Raw genomic sequence first — 20,033 nt, 5'->3', positions numbered from 1 at the left:
TTTCCTGCACATTTTTTTTATTTATACTTTATTTTATTGAAAACCAATGTCGTTTGTACTTAATATATGTTAGTCGGAGGTTGTTTCTTTAATCTGATAACTATTATTTGTATCAATGCTAGGTCAAGTAGTAACTGTTGGTAAGAGGGGGCTGATTTGAAGTGTTTGCTGAAGGAAAGAGGTATAATTAAGTTACTAACAAGTGGAATGGTCGGAGCTGTAATGACATGTTAAAATCTAAACAGAAATTTTAAAGTTTGGAAAGAACTTAGTCATGTAAGTAAAACATAATGAGTATATGTACATGAGACAACAAGCTAAATCCAATGAAATTATACTTATTTGCTAATCAGATCAAAACCAACATTTTCTTACATATCATGCATATCATTGAGTAAAAAAATTAAACACACACAAAAAACAATAAATTATCAAACAATATTCAAGCCAGATAAACTTTGACTTGGATTGAAGCCTCTATAAAAAAAACTTTCGCCAAAAACTGGTATTCTGTACATTTTATGTTTAAATATGATATAAATGAAAATTTAAATGTCCAAAGAATTAAATAAAATTGAGAATGGAAATGTGGAATGTATCAAAGAGACAAAAACCCGACCATAGAAAAAACAACAGCAGGTCACCAACAGGCTACATGTATGTATATGTTGCTTTGTACACATGTATACCAATAACAAAATAATCAAATGTGCCAAGATTTATTGGTGTTTCGTGCTAATTTTAGTAGTATTGTGCTATCTACTGGCAGTCGTTTTTCATTGGTTTATGAAGCCATAATGCTTGGTGAGAACCACTGACCTTCAGTTTGAAAACTAAAATCCTTGTCAATTAAGATTTTAGCATATACACCTGCTACATGCCGTAAGCGAACTCATAACTGCAGTGTTGACAGGCTTGTGATACAGTGATTCAACTACTTAAACCACTCATCTGTTGTGAAATTCAACGATAAATTCAATTGAGTGATCCAGTTTTCTACAAGCTTTTATTTAATTGTAATTTTATTTTTTAGGAAGTGAAATGTTGTTTTATGGATATCCTGATATCATAGTGTATTCCCTTGGTGGAAAATGTAATATAGTTCGACCCCAACAAGAGGACAGAAATTACTGGCTGACAAGAGATGACCGTGACTTTGAAGCAGAATTTGATGAAAAGCAATTTATCGAATTAAAAAAACAGAAAGAGCTATTGAGGTCTTCTCAAAACATTTCACAGTTTGTAGCTCAGTGTATTACATTTTCATTTTATCAAAAATAATATCAGTTGAAACACAGGCAGGACAGCTTGCCAGTGTCACTCATTCCAACCATTGCTTTCAGTGGAATGTATTTAGACATATATATGTATGACATTGACAGTGATATACTTCTACTAAATAAAGGGGATCCTATTCCCCTCTTGAGAAGTTGAAGATATCCAGAGGCTAAACTAAATATGTCAGCTATCTTACAGATTTGGATGGTACTTAATCACTTAACATTGAACCCATCACTGCCTCAGGAGGACATACAATCATTAAAAGGGTCGTGTGATTTTCTTCGTAACTTACCGCAAGAACGTATAGACCTTATTGAAAGTACAATAACAATGAAAAAGACATTTATGCAATGGCAATATGAGGAAATAAACACTATTCCTTTTCCAGAAACAAAAACTGTATTTCCTTATAAATCATGAGAAACATTACTTGATAATGATATTAATTTTTATTATGACTGAGTAGACAAGTCAAAGGCAGACATTAGCCCCTTAGAACATATATGGGACATGGGTAGGATTTTTAAGCCCTATTGTTCCAAATAGCCAAAAGGGGAGGACATAATCACTAGGAGTAGCATAGACTAGATCAACAAGTCAAGAAAATTTTGATTTAACACAATTAGAGTGTAGACCATAAGAGAAGATGTTTAAAAACTTGTGAGATATTGACTCTCATTATTAAATTCATACAATGCATATGTATAACACTCTTCTAAGGCTTGCCTATTATTAATATCAAAAGTGGTCGTTATTTTTTACATTAATCTACTTAAAACTACTGGGTCTTATTTAACCAAACTAGGCCAGAATCCTCATTAGTGTATCCTATGACCCTTTCTGTAAACCAACATGACTGATATGGCCTAAAATATAGATAAAGAGTTCAATGTAAGTTTGTCTATTATATGGAACATCAATTAAAAGCAAGAAAATCTAACGGGAGAAATGTTCAAGATAATGGGTTCTATTGTGAGATTGCATCAAAACTGTTTGAAGACTACCTTTAGGAGTTATTCAACTTATTGTTCTTTTTCAATTTTGTCTTTCATCATTAAGACTATGATATAAATAGGAAAATTGCTCAATAGCACAAATTAGCAGCAAGACAAGATCCATATAAATGTGTCTAATGGTTGAAATTGTCTTGACAACGCCTCATTGTAGTTCTTTGATAGCGATTTTTGCAAATTCGTTTGTGTATTTGCCTAATATCTGAAAACCTATATGGATAGATAAGAATTTAAATGAGCACAAATTATCAACCAGACAAAATCTCAAGACATCTAGCGGAAATTGCCAGTTAACATGTACTCCTTATTGGGATTATTGCTTTATATGGACGTGTTTTATTATTTTTTAGTCTGTTTCATCTTGTTCTACCTCATGTCTTGAAAACTGAAATAGATCATGGGTATGCTTCAAAATAACAAAAATGGTAAGCACAACTGTAAACAGAAAAGAATTATCAGCAATCCAATATCAACCAAAGGGTTTTTTGTAATACATTCTAGCTTTAATAGTCCTAATTGTTGGAGAGTGTTCATTGTTGAAGATGTACATAGACATAAAGTATGTGCTCTTAAGAGCATGTAGCTAGTAGACACATGGTAGAAAGTGACTAATTTATATGTCACTACAAGACTGAATATTTGTTGAAAATTGGCATATATATTGGTTATGTTATGAACAAATCAGGATATACATGGTTCTGATTAAGTTCAAATCAAATCAGGATATTCATGGTTCTTGTGAAATCTAAATCTGTGTAAAAATATTTGCACTGCAATAATTGAAAAAAATGGTTCAATACTATTATACTGTGATTTTAAATTGCTGATATGATTCCCATGTTGTTGTGTTGTTACGCATGTTTAGCACTCCATTTATTTGGGTATATCCTCCAATTGGGATATATCATACTGGATATTTCAAGGAGATTTTCCTTTAATAAATTGCAGTGAATGTGTACTTCTTATTGAATACTAGTATACTAACTATTGTCTAAGTTAACATTGCCACCACACATATGAAAACTTTATAAGTAATGTACATTATATTAGGCAAAGAACAATATGTCTCATAGATTACATTCTTTAGAAATAGATTTGTATCTCGATAACATTGAAAACTATAGTTGTCCAGTAGGAAATATTTGCATGTGCTTGAAAAGGCCCATAATTGGTTAGAAATTTAATTTATTTTATGTTAAATGTTGCTTTGCAGAGTTGCCTAGACTTTTTATCCTTAGCTACAGCACTAACTTCAGTTTTACCAAACTCAAATTCTATTTCAAACCATCTTTTCTCGTCGGAAGGATCTTTAATTGCCATTACAATTTCTCCAAGAAGGTAGCAGCCGTTTTCGTCTACATATTTTGGATTAGCATTATTTGTTGTATAGACAGACAGTTTTATTTCATTTTGCTTTTCCATTGTAGTGCTATATGATTTGGTAATTTTAGTCCCAACTGGAACGGATGAATTTTCCTTCATTATAACATCAAACAAGTTTCGTGTTTTTTCGACGCCGGCTATAACTGATTTATGTTTCTCGTCGTGCTTTGTTGGATCAAACATAGTAGTCATCGCCACTCCATATGTCATTTTGATCACTCTTGATTGAATTGCTGAAGGATTTTGACCAAACAAAACTGCACCTTTAAGAACTGCCAAATCAGCTTGTTCTGGAACGATTATTCTATGTTTAGGGAACTGTTTTTTCAGTTCAGCTTGTATCAGGCGACATTCCGAAAATCCACCCACCATTATGATAAGCGATGTCTTGCGAGCTTCTCTTTTCTCCAGTACAGACTGCACAAGAGAGATAATGCCATCGATAGTTGGACCAAACAGGGATTTCATTAAATCTACTTCAAATCTTATTTTGTCACCACGGCGAATAATATCTCCTTTATATTTAGAAGATGCTAACGCAGAATCAAAACTCTCGGATAAGTGTTTTTGACAAAGTGAATTAAACGTTGCAAAAGGGAATGTTACATTGACCTTTCCTGTAGTTGTGGTATCGATGGTTCTTTTGACATTTTCAAATGCCCTGAAAATATCTAAGTAGGCACCCGGTTCTTCTTGTTTCATATTATTCATAAGCGGAGCCCCAACAATCTTTACAAATAATTGAAAAAAGGCATTATCAACTGACGTACCACCACAGTCATTTCCATCCGCTCGGCAAATTTCTTTCAATTGACCATCTGGTAGTTTTTCATGCAACGTTATGTCTGCTGTTCCACCTTCGAATTAGAAAAAAAACATGTGCGGAATCATAAGAATATGAAGCGGAAGCGCTTCATTCTAAAAATGTGTGCACGGTCAACTGTTTTACAACCCTATGAAGTCAGAATAACGTATTATAAGGAAACATACATCTAATATAATAATTTCTTCATACAAAGTCCGCTTATATTTTCTTTTACTGAATTGTTCAAACTTGCAAAATGCGTATTGTGGTTAATGGTTGGTGGCAAATTAAAAGTGGATTCAGAGAAATAATTTCGAAAATATATGTAAAAAATAAATCATTTCATACAAAAGACAGAATTCCCCATATTATTTTTGTACATATGCACGGCGGATAAGGTTGTCTCGCGAAAGAATGTAATATGGTCATGGTAATCCTTGTCGGTATGATAAGAAGTAATTAAAATGCAATGTTTAGTTTTGTTTATAATGGATTCAAAGGCAAACAAATAACATATTGACAAATAGAAAATAGAACAAGGTTATATATTAAACTAATTTAGAGATTATATATGATAGGGTCTAATACATTATCTGTTTTATCTAAATGCATATTTTGTTTTACCTCCAAGATCAACAATCATATATCTGGTACCAGCCCTTGACATGTGAAAGCCTGTCTCTGCTCCATGCAGTTTTTCGGTTGGGAGATACTGGCAGTAGATAGAAGCAGCCTCGGGCTCTAACGCAATAAAAAGGTTTTTATCAGGAATTCCAGCCTTCAATTTAAAAAAGAATATTACATTTATTTTTAGTTTTGTTTTTGTGTTGCTTGCATAGCAGAAAGGTTATTTGTTCATAAAGGGTCAGTACTAATTTGTTTTTTAAATTCCATAGAATCAAAAATAACTTTTTTATCATTATACATCGAAAAAAATCATAAAATTATTTTTAAACTTTCCGTCCATTATGATCCCAATGAAATAACTGTTCAATGTTTACACTCTAGAACAAGTGTTTTCCAAATGTAGTGACATCAATTACTTCTGATCAACAACCTTAATCCATGACATATGAAATATATTTCTGAATACTTTGAAATATGAAACTACTGATTTACTGACAAGCCTTCGTTTCAGGAATTTGTTTTTCATAACCACCAAACAATTTAAAATGTTTGCTTTTTTAACTTTTCCCTCCCTCATCGCAATACTAATGATATTTCTTCTTGCAACTCTTCACATCAGCAGAAAGTTGTAATCGAAGAACCTGGTTTATTTCTACATTACACTAAATAACGATAAGGTGTAGAAGGGGTGCTGTTTTACATATATGAGTCAAATAAAAAATTCTCTGAAACTGATATTTTCAAGATGCTTGATTTCTTGATTGACAACATATTTGTTACGTTCGGAGGACGTGTTTTTAACAGACTGTCGGCATTCCAATGGAAACAAAGTGTGCCCCTCTACTTGCCGACTTGTTTCTTTATTATTATGAGGCTGACTTCATGCAAGAACTTCTTATGAAGAAAGATAAGAAGTTAGCAATATCCTTTAATTCTACTTTCCGCTATATAGATGGTGTTCTTTCACTAAACAATTCAAAAATTAGTGACTATGTGGAACGCATCTATCTTATCTAACTAGAGATAAAGGATACTACAGATACAGTTAAGTCGGCTTCATATCTTGACTTACAACTAGAAATTGACAATGAGGGTCGGTTGAAAACAAAACTTTACGACAAAAGAGATGATTACAACTTTCCAATTGTGAACTTTCCATTTCTAAGTAGCAACATTCCAGCAGCAACTGCATACGGGGTATATATCTCCCAGTTGATACGATATTCCCGTGCTTGCATTTCCTATCATGATTTTCTTGATAGAGGGTTGCTGCTCACAAGGAAGCTATTAAACCAAGAGTTCCAAATAGTGAAGTTGAAATCATCCCTTCGTAAATTTTATGGACGCCATCACAAGTTGGTTGACCGTTATGGAATAACCGTTTCACAAATGATATCGGATATGTTCCTTACGTCGTAACGACAATCCCCTTCCCTTTCATAAATGTGACCTACCGAATTAGACTATTTACCGGATTTGTAATCACATAAGCAACACGACGGGTGCCACATGTGGAGCAGGATCTGCTTACCCTTCCGGAGCACCTGAGATCACCCCTAGTTTTTGGTGGGGTTCGTGTTGTTTATTCTTTAGTTTTCTATGTTGTGTCATGTGTACTATTGTTTTTCTGTTTGTCTTTTTCATTTTTAGCCATGGCGTTGTCAGTTTGTTTTAGATTTATGAGTTTGACTGTCCCTTTGATATCATTCGTCCCTATTTTAGAATACGGTTAAGATTTGAACACAGTACGATATTTGTGCTCGATAACTCGTTGATTCCATGGTCAATTAAATCATAGCAATCTGAAATAAATTGTTTCCTTGGACTATGACACTAGTAAATGATGATTCGTTTTTAATTTTGAATAGGAAGATATTGAATAAAAAATATGGTCATATTATAAAAATGTCTTTCAGTTTTTCCTTCTTATAAAAATAAAGAGATGTGGTATGATTGCAAATGAGACAACTATCCATCAAAGTTCAAAAGTGGATGTAATCAATTATGTAGGTGAGCCTTTAACTTTTCTATAAACTATAGAAAGGAGGCGTCATTTTTTCAAGTTCTTTCAAAAGATAATTACTGATGTTCCATGTGAGCTAAACTGGCAAATATGTGACTACCATACGCTACAGAAGGAACAAATAGCAAACTTCAACTACATTAAACAACGGAAAAATATACAAAAAAGGTACCAGGATTATACTTTAATACGTCAGACGCGCGTTTCGTCTACATAATATTCATCAGTGATGATCAGACCAAAATAGATATAAAGCCAAACAAGTACAAAGTTGAAAAGCATTGAGGACCCATAATTCCAAAAAAGTTGTGCTAAATACGGCTAAGGTAATCTATTCTTCGGATAAGAAAATCCTTTAAATAGTTTTTCAAAAAAAAAATTGTAAACAGATACTTTATAAAAATGACCATATAATTGATACTCATGTCAACACCGAAGTGCTAACTACTGGGTTGATGATACCCTCGGGGGCGAAACGGCCCCCGCAGTGGCATGACCAAGTGGTGTAAAAAGTCAACGGTACCAGGATTATAATTTAATACACCAGGCGCGCGTTTCGTGTACATAAGACTCATTAGTGACGATCAGACCAAAATAGTTATAAAGTCAAACAAGTACAAAGTTAAAGAGCATTGACGACCCAAAATTCCAAAAAGTTATGCCAAATACGGCTAAGGTAATCTATTCCTGGGATAAGAAAATCTTCAAGTATCTGGAAAAATTCAAAGTTTGTAAACAGATAATTGAAACGACCATATAACTGATATGCATGTCAAAACAGTTTATCAGCTTAAATTCTTCTGAGTTTTTAAATGAGAAGAAAATGTTAAATGTTTATTCCTAAGTTATGATAAACAAATATAATTGATATTGATGTCAACACCGAAGTGCTAACTATAATGGGCTGTTGATACCCTCGGGGACAAAACGTCCACCAGCAGTGGCATTGACCCAGTGGTGAAAAACGTTATCAAAGGTACCAGGATTATATTTAATACGCCAGGCGCGCGTTTCGTGTACATAAGACGCATCAGTGACGTTCAGACCAATATAGTTATAAAGCCAAACAAGTACAAAGGTGAAGAGCATTGAGGACCCAAAATTTTAAAAAAAGTTGTGCCAAATACGGTTAAGGTAATCTATCCCTGGGATAAGAAAATCTTCAAGTATTTCGAAAAATTCAAAGTTTTGTAAACAGTTTATTAAAATGATAATATAATTGGTATGCATGTCACAATAGTTTATCATCTTTAAATTCATCTGAGTTTTTAAATGAAAAGTAAATGTTAATTGTTTATTCCTAAGTTATGATAAACTATTATTCCCTGATATCCACTCAACTAAATGTAATTCAGACCTACATAGTTTTAGTTCAATTGGTGTGTCATTTTTTTTTAATTTTTTTTTCTCATGTTTATAAAACTCGTGTCTTTTTTTCTATTTTTTTTAATTAATTTAGTTTAAACAGTATTTATTAATGAAAAATTACAATATAATTATTACTTTTCAGATAGACAGTCACTGGAACCAACACACACGTCCGACTATAGTCAATTACGCCGGGCAATCCACTCGATTTTATATTATATTAAAAAAAGTCTATATATATAATATATATATATACAACTCGTCTAAACATCAACCCAACAATGTTAGATCTGTAAAATAATATATATACATATACTAGATTAACTTTCAAAACAAAACGTTTTGTTTTATTTATATATTCAGAAACTTTATGTTTAATTTATTTTGTATTTGAAACATTGTACTTTCAGCACCTACTGTTAGAATGATTAATCATTCTTTTTTGGGGGGATTAAAAAAATCTTAAGATGTCATATATTCGATCGTACATTATCATTAGCACAACACATCTATGTTAACTATCACTCGTACCTTATTAGCGGCCTTTCTCATAAACTGTTTGGCCGAGTCTGTCCATATTGCTGGTAATGTCAATACCCATCTCACATCGTCCCTTGACATTCCTGTCCCCCTTTTTTCTAATAATTCTAGTAAATGATCAACTAAAGCTTTAATTGATAAGGCAAACACATTTATTCCTGATACGGATTTCCCTGTCACGTCTTCAAGGATCAGTTCGGAAGACAGGTGCTACAAAATAAACTCATCATAGATACCAGGATTACATTTTCCATTAACGCCAGACGAAAGTTTTGTCTATAAAAGACTCATTAGTGGTGCTCGCATCCAAAAAAGTTAAGAAGGCCAAATAAAGTAAGAAGTTGAAGATCACTGGGGACCAAACTCCGAAGAGTTTTGCCAAATACGGCTAAGGTAATATATTTCTGAGGTGGAAAAGCCTTAGTATTTCTAAAATGCAAAAGTTTTGTAAACAGTTTATTTATTAATATGACCATAGCAATGCTAATTTTTGGCTACTGGGCTGGTGATATCCTTGGGGAAATAAAATTCTACTAGCAGTGGCATCGACCCAGTGGTTGTAAATAAACTCATAAGCATGTTCTCTTATTACTTTAATCCGTAAAGCATCGATTATAGGATCATGAATTATATCTTCAGACTTACGATCATCATAACCATAGCATTATCAATTTGTTCCAGCAATAGTCACATCGTTTGCACTGATTTCTTGAGTGTATTTAAATTAACATGTATAAATAAAAAGTTAAATTTGCGATTTGTTTGCTAATATATTGACCCATTTATGTAACTTTGTTATCGCATACTTTCTAAACATGACCAAACAAATCGTTTTAAGGTAGCACAATACAAAGATTTTATAACTCAAACTCCCAAGTTTTAGAATGCTGTAACTTTCTTAATAATGCTTGAAAATTTATAAAAGTGGTAGTTCTGGATAGCTAACAGATTACTCTTTCAAATTAATGCAATGTTAGTATTATACAACAATTATGTAACCAATTATAATCTTAACTGTGTCTAAAATATTTTTCACCAAATTTCCACTTTCAAATGAAATTAGCTTCGGCATAGGTATCCCTAGAGGGTTGATTTTATTATATGTTGTTCCTCTGACCATTATCTACAAAAGGATGTCTCAGATTTCAGATAGAATGAAAAGAACAAATTTTACACCTCATTAAACATTATCTTCTTTTATGTGGTTAGAATGTTTACACTAATTAGAGATTTATGAGAGAATGGAACACCATAGAGACAATCTGAGACACCCTTTGAAGCCAATGATGTGTTGATTCAAATTTCGTTAAAATTTTCTGTATAGTTAAAGAGATGATAGAGCTAAATTCATTCGAGTGAACTCACCCAGATTTTGCCGCTAATTACATAATAATTGATTACATAATGATTGCATAATAAAGATATTGCATTTATTTAAAAGATTAATCTTTTATCTATCTATATATACCTCTTTTATTATTTCATATGCATTAATAAGAAAGTTACAGCATTTCAAAGGTTAGTGATTGGAAGTTAAACAATCTTTGTATTGTGCTACCTTAAATGAAATGTAAAACATACATTTTATTGGCTTATATATGGAAGCGTTAACTTCTCGGTTAACTTATTTGGACACAAATGGTAAACAATGATATTCTGATATTTTTTGGGTATACAAAGCTTTAAAAATGGTCGTATTTATGAAAGCGAAATAAAAGTACATACTTTGTTCTTATGCAGCTTCATTTTAAATCTGTTAAAGAAGTAGTAATTGCTTTGTTCTTCATCCAAAACGAGATCTGAGTATGTATTTTCAGCATCATACCCAAAAGACTTAAACTCTTTATTTTTGTCAAGAAGTAGACAAGTTGGTGTTTTTAGAGACCAATGCTGAGAGGATCCAGAATTCCATGCTTGGTTGGCTTGAATTTTTAATGGTTCTGTTTTAAAATCTCCTCGTAGGGCATATGCATATCCTGAATACGTTGTCCCAAAATCTAATGCTGCAACTAATAGATATCTGTCACTTCTGTCACTCATTTTCGGATTTCTTAAATAAACAAATTAAAAGATGAGATCTATAACATCATTTATGACATATTATCCCTAGCCACTCTTGTAAAAAAAAGATTTAACGCTGTTTTACACTTTTATGTCTTTTATATAACAGCAGTGAGATGAGTGATGAGATGCGCCATTAAAACTAGTAGTGCAGTAAAGCTACCGTGCAATTGATGCAGTCGAGCATCTACCACAATATCTTAAATTGAATGAGTGTCGCATAACAGTTTCTCAAATGCCAAACTATCAAAATCAGTTGGAAATGGCTTCATTCAGCAGATTGGTAAACATAAACACTAACATAAATTCATGATATGCGCGATTAAGAAGCGTTTTTGACTTTATAGAAGTTTTCTTTTTAGACCAAACCTCATGTTTTAGGCAGTTAAGCTGCCTTATGCGAGCACCCTGGTTTTGTGTGCCACCCAATAAATGCTGAAATACGTGCAGTTGTTATCATCTAGCTGTCTACTATATTATTTATAACTTATTGGACAGTTTTTTCATACTTTTCATTCTGGATTACAAAAATATGACCAGAAAGACCTTAAATGATCGTCAATTTTCCCAAAAGTTTTGAAGTTGCACATAAGAAGTAGAGCACATTAGGAATCCTTATGCAGTTTATTATCCCCTGAGCGTTTGGCTAAGCTGTCAAAGAATAAATGTATGAAATGTTTAATCGCCGAAAATCTCTAAAGACAAGTAGTTTAACTACCAGACTACGTATATATACATGTACGTCAGTATAAGTTCAACGGATCACGCTGTTGGCGGCAATTTTGAATTAGAAGACGAAATTTCTTTTCAATTTGGACGCAGGGGTTCAAATAAGCGGTGGTCCGATGTCTGCGACCTTCCACTTTTGCAGTCGGACTTTCTACTTGCCCAAATTACTAGCTACTACGCCCGACATTCCCGACGGAACTTGAAAGAAAAACAATATCTTTGCAAACAATTTTACCAAAGTTTACTAATAATTGATCTCAAACTTCTTTTCATCATTACTATTCATGACAGCGATGTTCAATTTGTTCAATCGCTAGCTTTATACAGAAAATCGCCGATAAATAATGTGTAAATCCGAGCAAAATCGTATCTCACTATCTGTCATAAACAACATTGAAAATAAAATGGCTGCCGCGATAAGACAAAACAATATCGGATCCGAATCCGGAAGCGGATAAGGGTAATCCCGGGTTTTGGCTTTCAACTGGAAAAATTCCAGACAGGTGACAAAATACATCTATGCATTGTAAACAAATATAATCACTAGAATTGAAAACCAACAGAAAGAAAAATCAGAAAATATTTTGTACACCAATTTTAATGTCAAAACTCGATACAATGTGACAGTTGGGAACAGTTTATCTAACAATAGATATGTTCCTGGTAACAGTATACATTTTCTTTATCACTGATAAATGTTGGTAATGCATGTTAAATGCTTTTCAAGTTAAACATATTTCTGCAATTTCAAGGGGTATTTTTTTCTTCTCAATTTTGATAGGTCAGTTAAAATAGCTGGAAGTTTAATTTCTTATATAAAAAAAAAAAGATGTGGTATCGATGATTACCAATGAGACAACTATCCACAAGAGACCAAAATGACCAAAACTTGGTAACGATCAAGATCCCCGACCCTAAACCATATATATTTACGTATGGGACAATATAACAAATCATATGAAATATAGGTGGAGTTCGTGGGAGAATTTATAACGGTCGAGATCCACAATCTTAAACAATACATATTTATGTATGGGAAAATATTACAAATCAAATGAAATCTATGGTCACTGTACACCCTCCTGTTTGAGAACTTGGAAAAATTCCAGATCATCACCCCTTGACCATATATACTCATGTATAAGACTATATAACAAATCAAATGAAATAATAGGGAAGTCCCTGTAGTCACCCTACCCCTCTTGTTTAAGAACTTTGAAACTGATGGAATCACTAACTCTTAATTAAATGAAATATAGGGGGAGTCCCTGCAGTCACCCTACCCCTCCTGATTGAGAAATTGGAAATAGTCGAGCTCCTACCTTTAAATAAAACCATATATATTCATGTATGAGAACTAATCAAATGAAATATAGGGAGAGTCCTTAGGGTCACACTACCCACTCTTGTTTGATAACTTAGAAACAGATGAGATCCCCAACCCTTAACCATATATATTCATGTACTGGACAATATAACTAATCAAATGAAATATAGGGGAAGTCACTGCCCCCCCCCCCTCCTGTTTGAAAACTTGATAAAGGTCGAGATCCCCAACCATAAACCATATATATTCATGTATGGGACAATATAAAAAATCAAATGAAAAATAGGGGTAGTCCCTAGAGTCACCCCACACCCTCTTGTGTGTGCTTTGACAACTTGTAAAAGATTGAGATACCAACGCCTAAACCATAGTCATTCCAGTTTGTCATTTCAAAGAAGATTGAATGACATACAAGGTCAATCTCATATACATATCACTTTGTTAGACCCTAACACCTGTCATTTTATTCCAATCTTAGACATAATAAACATTGGGGTGAAGGTGAAAGTCTTCTTCATTTACTATGAACAGGTCAGTCAGACCTCACCGTTGATCCCTGTAGTAGTAAACATTTGTCTGATTTGTGTCTCATAACTTTTGTACTGTACAACACAAACTTAGTTTTCTTTCCAGGGAAGCAAGTCCATTCATACGTTTACAAGCTCGTATTAAAGACAAATTGAACTACTAAAAGTCAACTAATACGAACAATTACGATCAACTAGAAGAACTGCAATCATTGCAAATGTGTACCACCGCTGACTCATAGAAGACGCATGACCATTCGTGGTCATGTGATTTGCTATTGAAAACTTTGATAAAATATGAATTATTTGACTTACTGATTAATTCATTAAATGAACATAAATGTACAATTATATATAAATATTTAATGTTTGTTCTTTTAAATCTTTAAAATAAAGTTGAAGCAACATTTCCACAGTTTTCATAATTATGTTTGCCTTGGTTTTTGGTTAAGTGCCTACAGTGCTTACAGTGCTTTGATTTATAATTGCTACACGTTTTGTTCATTCGGTTTATGATTACTCAAAAGAACGTTTTTAAATTAGTTTGAATATTCAATTACAGATCTTTTACGACTTTGCCCCTCCCCCCCCCCCGGCAGAGCTATAGAAAAAGAGTACACCAACGGGTGTTACACGGACTCTTTTTAGAAGATACACGGACTCTTAAGTTGTTACACGAACACTTTTTATGAATAGAATCATTCGTGCATGATCAGTGAGTTCATGAGCTCTTTAACGTTCAATTAGATTTGAACGTTTAGTTCACCGACTTATTTCCTGTCTTTTAATGGAACAAAATATTTACGTTATCAGCAATATCTTTTTTCAAACATTTCCAGTATAATACTATTCATATCGTAACTAAGGGATTATACATTTAACTTATTTTCTCCTAAAAAAAGATATTTTGATCCCAAATTTTATGAGAAAAAAATTGTTTTGTCAAGCAGATGACAAATTGATGTTTTGCATGATTCCTGATTTTCCGAATACCGTAAATAGTGCTAATGAAAAACAAAAAAAGGATGACGGCGTTGGAAATTAAATAGTTGATGCACTCCAAAAAGAACATACCGACCCTTGTATGAAGCAAAATATTCGGTCAATAAATGTTTTATTCAATATATGGATATGAATAGTATTTTGGACAATGCTGAAAGAAAAGAAATGATGATACTGACGTGTATATTTCAATAAAAATAAGACAGGAAATAAGCAAATAAAATTCAAATCTTATCAAAAGATAAAATACCTATCAACTCACCAATGCAAGTTTTATCCTATAAACAAAAAGCGTTCATGTAATACACGTCCAAATAAGCAGCAAATCAAGAAGAAAGTCATTCAACTGATGTCATCAATTTTGGGCGGTAAGCTGTGATTGGATCATAATGTAACACGTGTTTATTCCCGATCAACACTTGCAGATCTAGAGACGAGTATCAATTAAAAAAATTTAAAGTATATGTCTGAATATATATCCATTTTTTCTGTATTTTACTTTTAAATGGACTTAGTTTTTCTGCGGGGAAACATAAAATTCACTCTGTGGTTCAAGTTTTTTAAATATTAATAACTTTCTTGAACTATCCTAGGGTTGTATGAAACTTGGACAGAAGCATATTTATAATCATAAGATAGTATCCAGATGTAAATTTTGTAAAAAAAATAACTCCATTTTTTCTGTAGTTTACTTTTAAATAGACTTTGATTTTCTTCCAGTTAACATAACATACAGTCTGCAGTTAAAGTTTTCAAAACATTTATTAGATTCATTAACTATACTAGATTTTTACCAAACTTGGACTGACGTTTCTTACAATCATAGAGGAATTTTTTTTATTGATTTTTTTCCTCATTTTTGTTATGCTTGCGATTTACAGCAAGAGTAGGCGAGACACTGGGTTCCGTGGAACCCTTCCAATTTTTTTTTTATCAAATTATTAGATTCCTGAAAAAAATCTCGGTTGAAGGTAAATGAAAAAAAAGTGTGTTTATACTATAACTTAAATTTACTGCTTTATGGCTTTTAAAGTTTCTCAAATGTTTAGTCTTTCAAAATGTATTATTACTTTCTTGAAACGTCGTACAAGTCAGATATAACAAAACAAAAGTAACAAAAGAAACAGGCCGGTAACAACCAGATGAATAGTTTTATCTGCACTCGCCTTGGACCTTGACCTGACTACTCGTGCAGAAAAACTATCCTGCAAACGGTTATTACCGGACTGTTTCTTTGTTACCTTTGTATTTTATCTAATACTTATTCACCCGTTTAGCAAGTTATGTTAAATCACTAAAATAAATCAAGTCGAGAACAAATGTGTGATCATGTCTCACTTCAACAATGGCGCTTTAAAAATTACGGTAATTTGATAAGTCAATACTGACGTATTATGTACCTTTGATAAACATTTTGAATGTATTAATTTTTAGTTTCAAGACATGTCTGTTACACTGGTTTTATTTCACTGGAATATCTGATTGTCGTTTTTTGCTGTACATCATGAAAATAAAACTGTTCGTCAGAGATCAAACAACGTATGTACAGAAATTAACAACTTCGGATCACAAAATTCAGCAAATCAATATCGCGCAATAAGCTGTAAAAGACACCAAATGCCAAATGTGAAATAGTTCAAACGAGAAAATAATTAACGAACAACATATATATATTCGACTAAACGCGTCTTCCAGAATCGGGTGGATTGTTTTTTTGTGTTTCTCATATTTGTTTTTCGTTTATTGTGTTTTGTCGATACCGTGACCACTGGCCCAGGAATGGAGGGTTGTCATATTCAAACATGTTTAACATCATCCCATTCTGTATGTGACCTTCCCCAAGCCCAGGAGCCTGTAACTCAGTGATATTGTTTTGTACATAAATCAGGCCATTAGATTACTGTTTTAAAATTGATTTAAAAGCTACCATTTTTGAGCCTTTATTAGCTTTCCAATTGTTATGAGTTTTGATCATTGTTGAAGGTCGTGTACGGTAATCTTTTAGAAGTTTTATTTAAACATTTACGTCGTTTGGTCTCTGTTGGAGAGTTGTCTCATTGGCACTCATACCAGATCTTCTTCTATTTAAAATCTAAAACCTCATAAAGCCACACTGAGTTTTCCTATATTTCTACATAGTCCTTAGCATGTAAAAATTCTCAAAAGATGTTTTATTTTTCAAATCCAGCTTTCTAAGCACAGGACAAACATTTAAAAGTTCTGTGTTTACAGGGAAGGTATGCTTTGTTGACACAAGAGTACCCACTTATAAGTAAACATTCACGAACATGTGAAGCAGGGTCTGCTTACCCTTCTGGATCCACTACAAAAGTCTTAAAGTCTTAAAAGACCAGTTTTTGTCTTAATTTGCATGAACTTTTACTCGACATTCTCCAAAAGTATGACTTGTGTCTTAGTTTTTCTTGACAAATTATAATTCATATTAAAATTGTAGGAAATTTACTCGACATATTCTCGACATTCTTAATATAGTCTGAACATTTCTTGACAAAGTCTTGACATTTGAACATTGTCTTGAAATTTCTCGACATATTCTTGACATTCTTATTTTATCTCCGTATGGCTTGACATATTCTGAACATTTTTAATTGTGTACTAAATTTACTTGACAGTTCTGAGATCTAGAAATCACGACCTATATTCTTGATATAACTTTAATCTTTATTTCTCTTTATATAATATACTGCTGTTTCAAGTTACACTTCTTACAACAAAATTAAAGGTGGCATGTAAAATAATTGAAAAATTGGGTATATTAATATTTTTACAAATGCAAATATGGCTATTAATTATGAAATAATTTAAATGTGGGTTTTTAAATTATTAAAAATTTAGTTCCTAAATCTTGTAAATTAAATGATTAAAACCAATCATACTGTAGACATATTTCATTAAACATTCATAATATTCAATGTTAATATGGTAAATAATTATTGTACCAAAATGTGGTTTATATGAATAGCAAATCATAGTGATATACAAATCATTCATTTAACAGAAGAACAATTTGTATAATGTCATCTGTTGGAATACACATGGACAGGATGTTCCCCATAAAATTAAGGTATTCCACAATTTCAGAGTACATGCAACTGTCAAATAGAAATTACTGATTTACCTGTAATTAGCCATACAACTTAGCAGTTGACTGGCCATTCCACTACAATTTAAAAAGTTTGTTGATAGATGAAAATGAAAATCATCATTTTGATGATGAAAAATTGAATTGAACTGTATTTTCTTCATCAAAATTATGAAGTTAATTATATCAACATAAACCCAAATTGAATAGTTCCCAAAGATTAAAAAAAATTATTATCTACTCCAGGAATAATAAGTCTATTCACATTTGGGGCGAAATTTATACTGTTGAGATAGTGTCAAGACATATTTAAGACTGCCAAGAGTGTCTCGAGATATATTTAGACATTATTTAGAATGTCACGAATATGTCAAGACATGTGGAGACAAATTTACACATTTAAGAATTGGTCGAGACTAATCCAGACTCTTTTCAGATGATACAGGAAGTGTCGAGAAATTTTCAGACAATGTTCATACTGTCAAGACACTTGTCAAGAAAAAACAAGAACCTTATAAGACAAATTCATACTTTGTCAAGAATTTTTGAAAATTATTCAGGCAAATTAGGAATGTCGAGTAAAAATTCATGCTAATTCAGACAAAAACTGGTCTTTTCAGACTTTTTTACTTTTGTAGTGGGAGCACCTGATCACCCCCATGTTTTAGTGGGGTTCGTGTTGCTTAGTCTTTAGTTTACTATGTTGTGTCTTCTGTGGTATTATTTGTCTGTTTGTCTATTCACTTTTAGTTATGGCGTTGTCAGTTTATTTTCTATCTATGAGTTTAATTCTCTCTCTCTTTTATCTTTCGTCCCTCTTTGACATTCATTTCAGCTGTTTCATGATACTATAAATAAAGGATAAAAACTTAAATATTCATTGGTTCCTTATTTCGAAATTTATGACATAATTTAAATGTGTAATATAAAGCTTAAATGTTTTTCTTTTTCTAGGAACCATTGCTATACTTTGTGATACTGACATATTGTATACCCGTCCTGACAAATACATAATAATAATCTATTTTATTATTGTGTAACATATTGATTGACAATCAATAACATTTAAACATAACATAAAACAATCAATACGCAGCCAAAATATTTGGCTTATGAAATACATTGCAAACTATATGTACATGTTCTTAAAAATCAAACGATGCTTTAAAATACTATTATATTATATGTATCCTATCATCTTTTCTATAACTCTAATACTTGATACCTTACCGTGGTCTACTGATTTCTTGTCACCAATTATTTGTTGGTTTTTTGTGTTGTTTATCTATAATTTAATTCCTTCGTGTGAAACCATTCTTTAAAAAATCTATAACTGCAGCATTATTTAGCATGTTTAGTTACCTAAATTAGTTGATTCTTTCCTGAAAAAATCATAAAGTTTAATAACAATAGTTTTCAAAAAGATTAGGAAAAAATAGTAACGGTATTTAAACAAGAATTTTAATTAGGTATTAAGAAATTATGGTGTGTCTTTATTGACAAAATAAAATATCGACCACATAATACAATGTGAACATACGAATCTAGTTAGCTCCGCTCAATTACCAGTGAATTTCACATGCTAATATACAGAACAACATCATAGCTGATAAAGTCTAAATTATCCAAATAATTCAAAAAAAAAAGATACAAATTGAATGAATACTCACTTAACGTCATATCAATTGAATGCGGAACGTAAATTGTTTTCTACAGGTAAAATAATTGAACGACAAAGGGCATTCACACCATTCATAAAAGAAGTCTTTTCTATTAGCTCTATGCCATTTCAAAAATGGTAAGGCATGGTTAAAACCACGAGTTAGCGATATCATACTTGTTAAATAATATATTGTGAAATATCATAAATGTTTAAATGAGAATACTAGGACGTAACGGGAAAATATAAATTATAATAATTTTCTATTACGATTTTCACATTTCAAACTCGTACAAATTCTTTTTTTTAAACAACCTAAATGTAGTATTAAATGTTATATAACAAACCAAGACGTGACTTTTCCCTTATACATCTCTACCGTTGCCGTAGACGAAATGAATTTAAAGGTTTGATTAAACAGCATCCTGAGGAACTTACTTTTACTAATTCTAATATGAACAGCAATAACTGTTCTTTCCTAGGTTCAGATAGTTCAGCATTACACCAGAAATATAAATATAGACTAACATATGTCAGCGATATAAATCAAAACCCTACTAAACATATACATACAATAGTATCAA

The 20,033-nt window shown here is 32.1% G+C and overlaps 1 protein-coding gene across 1 annotated transcript; it reads right to left on the bottom strand.

Annotated features, from left to right (window-relative positions):
- Window positions 1-3,155: 3,155 nt before the first annotated feature.
- On the bottom strand, window positions 3,156-19,530 carry LOC134716115 (heat shock 70 kDa protein 12A-like). The gene is made up of 6 exons (XM_063578891.1): window positions 19,460-19,530; window positions 19,020-19,171; window positions 10,766-11,090; window positions 9,032-9,250; window positions 5,107-5,260; window positions 3,156-4,534 (listed from the first exon to the last, which is right to left on the bottom strand). Exons 3-6 carry the CDS (start codon window positions 11,078-11,080, stop codon window positions 3,480-3,482), a joined length of 1,743 nt encoding a protein of 580 aa, XP_063434961.1. The 5' UTR covers window positions 11,081-11,090; window positions 19,020-19,171; window positions 19,460-19,530; the 3' UTR covers window positions 3,156-3,479.
- Between the last annotated feature and the right edge of the window lie 503 nt (window positions 19,531-20,033).

Source organism: Mytilus trossulus, chromosome 4 (genome assembly GCF_036588685.1).
Source record: "Mytilus trossulus isolate FHL-02 chromosome 4, PNRI_Mtr1.1.1.hap1, whole genome shotgun sequence".
NCBI classification, from domain to species: Eukaryota; Metazoa; Mollusca; class Bivalvia; order Mytilida; family Mytilidae; genus Mytilus; species Mytilus trossulus.
The sequence above is the reverse complement of the archived record's forward strand: the minus strand, read 5'-3'. Positions and strand labels throughout refer to the sequence as shown.